Here is a 7,078-nt window from a genome sequence, read left to right on the forward strand (position 1 = left end):
GATATTTTCTCCTTGCTATCTAGATTATTGTGGATTTTTCAGTGAAACTTTAAATGATCTTTGAGTTTTATTGTTTCACTTCTAATTAAAGTCTTTCATATTTTCCATCTATCTGGTGAAGGAATGATATTTAACCCTGGTACGAGTGCTCACATTCATCAGCATCCCCGTGACAAGTGCCAGGGATGAGACTTTGAAAACGGGGATACGCAGGTGGTTGGTGGTGCTGGTGGCATTGCGAAATGCATTTTACATGCAGTTGTAATCTTCAAATGATGGCACAGAGACGTCGGAATTACACCACTGGGAGTAGCCCCATCTCCCTCCCACACTCATTTTATCCACCGAGTAATATTTACTTCGCCGATGCTATCATCAAAATAAATTGGATTTCGTGAACTATTTTCTTATTCCACCGTACAAAATATCCCATTCATTTTTTTCCCCTCAATGTGGAAGAAATGAAAAGTTTAATTTATTTTCAATACTTTTTATTCCTACTTTAATAATTTCAACTCAAAGCTCTACGGGTGTACATTAGAGAGACTTCCTGGGGGAAACTCACCGCGTATTCATCTTAGATCGACTAATTTTTCCCTCAGAGTATTCACAATTCATTTCAATATCGCGAAATGAGTGGAAGGGAGTTGTAGAGGCTGTGCGCGGCTGTGGGTGACGGTTCTTAAATGACACATTACCTTAATCTCTGAGAGGCAATAGGAAGAAAGTAATGGATAAAAGAATCTACCCTTGAGAAACCTCACGAAAAATCCCGCTTACTTTCCTCTCCGCAAATATCTTCATGTCGTTCATCATCGCTGCTAAAAGATTCCAGTTGTAATCTTCTATCGCAAGAGCTTTGGATTTTTAATTATACATAATTTCACATTTATTTGCGACCAAGCTACCATGAGTTATTCCATTATTTTGTATCTCTCGGATTATTACTATTACTATCCATACTTCCATTTTTATTGCCATTTTAATTCGATGACTGTCTCTTAAAAATTATTAGTCCATAAAATTGAATTTTTTTTTCTAAGGGTATAACATAAAACGTACGAGACCCAGGCTGTAAAAAAATTACTTGTATGGATGGTAAATTATCTTTGGAATATGTAGTGCAATTTATTTTCTGAAGCACTGAATACTTATAATTCAGTGGTCCTTTATTTTTGGATATTTAATCAGTCGTCTACACTTTTTGCACTTAATTATTTGTTCTCTTAAATTTCTTGCAGGTGACCATTTTCTTTAATAATCTCAAAATTGTTTTACTTTCCGCCCAGGACTCGCTGCAAACCGAAATTATATTTTTTTTTATTTTACACGATGATCGTATACCTGCAGTTTCACGAGTTCTTTCTTTCCTGATTTTTTTTATTTTCAATGCCCCTTCCCCTTTTCGAGGGTGAAACATCGTTTTTATGGCAGCCGTACACAGAAAACACTTTACTTAAAATACCGAGATTTACAACGTAATCTACGGGCTTTCTGATCTTGTACAGTATGAGTTTGGAAATGTAAATTACAAGCTAAAACCACGGAAATTACGCTCGGAACTGTCATAAATTACGATTTTTATGTGGTAAATTACGAGGTCGATTCCGTAAATAACGGGGACTCATATCGTGAATTACAAGTTTCAACCGAGTGAATTACGGGGGTCGGAGCCTGTAATTTACGCTCCCTTTCTCGTCTCTTACGACATCTCAAGCACGTAAACTCTGTGATTAAGATTGTAACACATATAGAAAAAACTTTTTTGGGCAGCATCAAGTATTCAAGTTTGAGGATATTTTGGATCATCTTAACATGACTTTCAGTGACTTTTTTTCAACATTTTTACAAAAGAATTTTTTTTATTTCGAAAATTTGAGAAACCTCCAAAGATGAAAGAAATCCAAGGTGGCAAATTCTGAGAGAAATAATTAGGTATCTTCCATGGTTTCCGTAAAATTTTCCAAATTTATAAAAATTGCGGAATTTTCAACATTTTTGTCATTTTTAAAATTCTTTTGGAAAAATAGTTTTAAAAAATCACTTAAAGTCAAATCATCTCAGGCGTGTATAATGTTTTCTATGTGCGGTGATTCTCCACTCCACGAAGCGATCAGGTTGCAAGCAGAAATCATAAAATACTCATTTGATGCACTCCCTTCATACAATTATTTTCTAATTGCGCAATTATATTCAGTATCTATGAAATTCCAAGTTCCTACACGAAGAACAATTTACCATAAAATTCATCAGGACGTTTAAAAATTCGGCATTTGAGCTCTGACTTCGCGGCAAAATCAAAATCCTGAAAACTATCAATTTATTTAAAATTTCCAAAAATTATTTCCATACATTTTTCCAAGAATGCTAATTTTTAGTACTACATTCCAATTTGAAAAAAAAACACTTCCCGTGGCTGACCAATTTCAAAAGCAGATGTGCTTTACCCCGCGAATGAAAACCCAATGAATTCCTCCCCTACTAAAAATCACAAATTCAAACAAACCCGAAACATCCATCTAAAAAATATCACCTCCCCCCGATAAATCGGATAAATCCACTCATTCAATCCAAAAGAATCTTTTTCCACCCGATAAATCCCCCGCCCCTATCCCCAAAAAATAAAAAAAAAACGCCCAGAATAAAAGTCACCCCCGCTGTTATTTATCCCAGCTAAACCGCGGTACATAGAATTTTCAGAGGTGCTGGTTAGGACACAGAAGTAGTGTATCCTCCGAATTTTTGGCTGGTGTAACCGAACAAGCACGCCCGCTCGGCCGAGATTGAATTATTTTTCTCCAGGAATAATTTTGCCATAAAATAAAACTCATATAGCTATATATAAGTTAGAGTGTGGTACGTGGGCATGAGAATAAAGGGAGGGGAGGGGGATGGGGGGGTGAGTTGGAGGTGGCGGTGAAAAAAAAGGGTAAAAAGGGGTAAAAAGGGGTAAAAAGGGGTATGAGAGTTGCACAGGCGCAGCCTCTACAGCTGCCCGATCCCACCGAGAGTCGCTTTGGTGTGCCCCCTGCCCACTCCCTTACAATTCTGGCTATTTTCCTTCACATTTTCTCATATTACATTCTAGATATAGGGAAGCTGAAAATTCCGGCCCTTCTCCGCTGTTTCTGTCAGTGAATATCTTACCATAATACTTACCCTTCTCATCTTTCCGGCTCTTGCCACTCAGCCCGCGCCAAAAACACGGTGGGCGTTTGAATTGAGATCGTCCTAGTGCAGAAACCCGTCTGAACAAGAGAGAAAAGTGTTTGGAGTTGACATATTATACTGTATCGTTTACTTCCGTTACACAGCTGCAACAACAACAACGCAGCCTCCAGCAATATTTGCTAAGTTTTATAACCACACCACCGCGAAAACTCTAGGCGATGTGCGTTATAACCGACGAGTAAACAATATTCACGCTACGATAATAGTCCAGGGGATGTGTTGATATATATCTCTAGTGATACCCTCGGCTTTGCTGCTAATTTTAGTACTGGTTTGTGCCTGGGATATCGCCGGAAATTTTTCCTCAAATTCGTTGAAAGGATTGATTTTACTGGTGTTACTGCGGCAGGTCATGAGGTGCTTTTCCACGGATATGATCTAGAGCTCGTTATGTTATTCGAGGTAATTCATTTCGGTGCTGATATTTTCCCAGGAATTCGGGTTTTGATGAAATGAGAATTCTCTCCCGGGTATTGTAAATCGATTGACTCCGTTATTGGGAAATTTAACTGTTGTTTGCGTTCTGTCGTATCGTTTGGTCGGGTAATAACTAGATCCATCGGGATGTATTTGCTTGAAAAAAAGTATTTGATAGTAGAAAGAATTTTTCGATGGTACAAAAAACATTTGTCAATTTAAAAAACGAATTTTCTTCATTCTGGCAATTCTGTTTCGACATATTTTCCTCTAGGATGAACGAGAACCGCACAATTTTCCATGAAAATTATCAAAAATCGGGAAATCTTCGATAAATGATTCCTCCCAAAAATTCCATGTAATTCGCTACTGAATAATTACGACTCATGACCAGGAATTCTGTCAGTGTTTCAATCAAATTTACAATTGAATTGTTATTTTCCATTGAACTTTTAACGGGCGATTTTTAACAGTAGATCGTAAACCATCCATGACCCAGCAGTAAAAATTCCAACCACACTTCACCAAATAACAAATCAACTATACCACTAAAAGCTCATTACCGTGTGATACCTCATTCATTACTTCTCCACAGAGGCGCATCATTTTACGTTGAGCCATTGTTCATCAATATCTATTGAACGTCCACTGTGTTATCCAAACGGATTCCGAAGCTACGGTTGCATTTCAACTAAAACCTCCATTCATTCCTCCTAACAGTATTACGTAACCTGTTGAAATTGAAACTAATCCATCAGAGAAAGATTAATTAATTTGCCCGCCCCCTGAAAGATCGGTTCTCAGAACTCACCCCCAGCCCCTCGTCAGCCAATTAAAGGCTACACTACCCCAGAAGATATAAAAATGAGAGGCTAAAAACCTTTTAACCTCAATCCCGTTTTCTTCATTTGCCCATCTTCTCAAGAAAATACTATTCTCATGATTTTATAATGTACAACGCCAACCATAATGTGACAGAACCGCAGGGCAAAATATTTTTATCGTGGAGTACCAAATAAAGCAAACAAGAAGAATCATAAAAATGTATAATAAACCTAGTGGAAACATAAGTCGTCCACTAAAAATGCATCGCCCTTTTGCATATCCCGTGATGTTTTACGTATACAATAGGGTAAAACTCGGAGAAATGAACTGATGATAAAAATAAATTATTCAGTATCAAACAATGAAGAAACATCACTCAACTCAAAGCAATAATCAATCATCCTGCTATTTTTGAATTGAAAATGTGAAATTGTGACAATCGACTTATGACGCTTTCTCAGCAATCAATGACTCATCGATGAGAACATGAAATAAAACAAAAATTATCAATCATTTTGGCTGTTTTTTCCTAATGTAAAAATGTCAAATAAAACAGTTAGACAGATAGGAACAGAGTGGATTTGTCAGGGAAACCATTGCCCTTTGCAATATACATTTTTTTCATTTCGCCGCCATAAAACTGAAGTAACTCTGCTACTGATTCTCATTGCTTCGTTGGGATCGACAACACATTTCATTATGTCCTATCTACATACTTTCCCTCAACACGGGGTGTAAATCGTAGAGAGTAGCTTTTCGCTGCACCCGCCATTCACTCTGTCTCCTTTGCCCTGTCCCTGACAGAATGTCCTGTACTTCCACTACAGATCCAACATATAAGTGTAAGAAACCGACTGTTCCATTATTACATTCCAACTCCACCGGACCTGTAAATTCGAATCTCACGGTTGAATTTCGCAGGAATATGCTCGTAGAGAAGTGTTAGCAATGGAGCTAGTTGAAAGACTTCTTCCTTCAATACTTTAAATTTCCGTTCTCTCCGTCTCCATTTTATTTCAATGTATTCACCATCCCCAATAAGCAACGGCAGCAGATGCCGGCCCCGAGGATTTTTATCATATAGCCATGTCAGAACGGTTATTCCCCAACTCCCGTTGAAAAAGTCGACGATCTTGAAAATTTTAGTAGCAAAAAAAAAGGACTCGAAACTTTATCCACTTGACTGCTCTCTTCTCTCACTATCTCTATCCGTCAGATTTTACTTTATTTTTCTCTCTCCTTTTTATTTTTAACTCGTTTTATATCTCACTTCTGGATGGGAAAATGATGAAGTTCTTCGTTATTGGGTCGGACATTTTTTTTTATAAAGTCTCTGTGTCCCACAGATGTGCCGAGTTTTGCCACGGCAATTGGAAACGTGACGGTGGCCAGCGGCCGTGAAGCCATTTTGTCCTGCACCATTAGGAGTCTGGGAAAGTACAAGGTAAGTCTATCAGTTTGATAACATTCAATGATTTCAATATATTCCGAGAGGGACTGTACAGAGTATTCAAATTAGAATAAAAACCAAATTAGCCGAGATTGCCCTTTCTTTCTATTTTTATGACAAATTGTTAATCGCCTTGAAAAATCCACATTCAGCACTAGATTTTTTTCGTCCTCTAGTTCAATAATAGAATGATTGAAGACGTAACTCAGTGGAAATTTAGAATAAAATGTTCTCTGGAACTTAATCATAATCACACAAGCGGAAACCATCAAAGGATTGATTAGTTAATTAATGATCATGGTATTTCAGAAGGTAAAAATGTTGAGAATGGATCCCTCATTCCTCGTTCAATGAATACCTGAAGTACTTTCATGAAAGGACAATTCTACCCATGACATTTTTGTACAGTATAAAATTCTTTCGTTAACGAATGAGTTAATGAGTTAACGAATGAATGAAGGAAAAATGTCAGGAGGTTTTCCAAGCTGAAAAAAAAATATATAAAAAATTTCTCGACATGTTCTCATTAAATCACAGAGTATCAAAATGATTTCACTGAAATTTGACAGGATGTGCTAAATCGACTCGTCTCAGCGCCGATTTTACAGGAACTCGGATAAATTCCCTCTGGAGAACGATTTAAGTTAAATAGGAAAACTTTATATTTGACTTCACGAAAAGGTCCAGAACCTTTTTCTACTGCCAATGAAATTTTATACAAGGTAGATTTTTTTATACTTCACCTCAGCACCACTCGCTACTGAGGTAATTGAATAATTAGTGAGATAAGTGATGTCCGCCCCTCTGCTACTTGTTTACGAAATCCTGGTTGTAATATATAGTAAATATATTCACTTCTCCATTTTATGTTTCCTCTTCGGTGAGAGAGAAGGAGAATCCCCCATTTATCGTTGGAATTCTGTAACGAATGTCAATAATTCCGGTATTTAATTCTCCATTGACAATCGAGAAAAATAATGTTCAATGGGTAATAAAATTTTTTATTATCTTTAATCCTGATTTTAATATAACTCCAATAAACTCGAATACGATACGGCAACAATTTTCTCTTTCTTTCTTTCTTTATTTATTTTTGCGTTTTCAGTGAAGTCACTGGGAGAAAAACGACTTCCTGCGATAAAACGATTTTTGTTG

The 7,078-nt window shown here is 37.0% G+C and overlaps 1 protein-coding gene across 2 annotated transcripts in view; it reads left to right on the top strand.

The window, feature by feature from the left end:
- LOC105265078 (roundabout homolog 2) overlaps positions 1–7,078 on the top strand; it is a 30,989-nt gene that overhangs the window by 8,389 nt on the left and 15,522 nt on the right. For both annotated transcript variants that reach the window (XM_011302372.1, XM_011302373.1), the window contains exon 3: positions 5,820–5,917. In XM_011302372.1, the coding sequence (XP_011300674.1) occupies positions 5,820–5,917 (98 nt within the window). The remainder of the gene's footprint in view (positions 1–5,819; positions 5,918–7,078) is intronic.

This window comes from Fopius arisanus, unplaced genomic scaffold (assembly GCF_000806365.1).
Source record: "Fopius arisanus strain USDA-PBARC FA_bdor unplaced genomic scaffold, ASM80636v1 scaffold00027, whole genome shotgun sequence".
Classification (NCBI taxonomy): Eukaryota; Metazoa; Arthropoda; class Insecta; order Hymenoptera; family Braconidae; genus Fopius; species Fopius arisanus.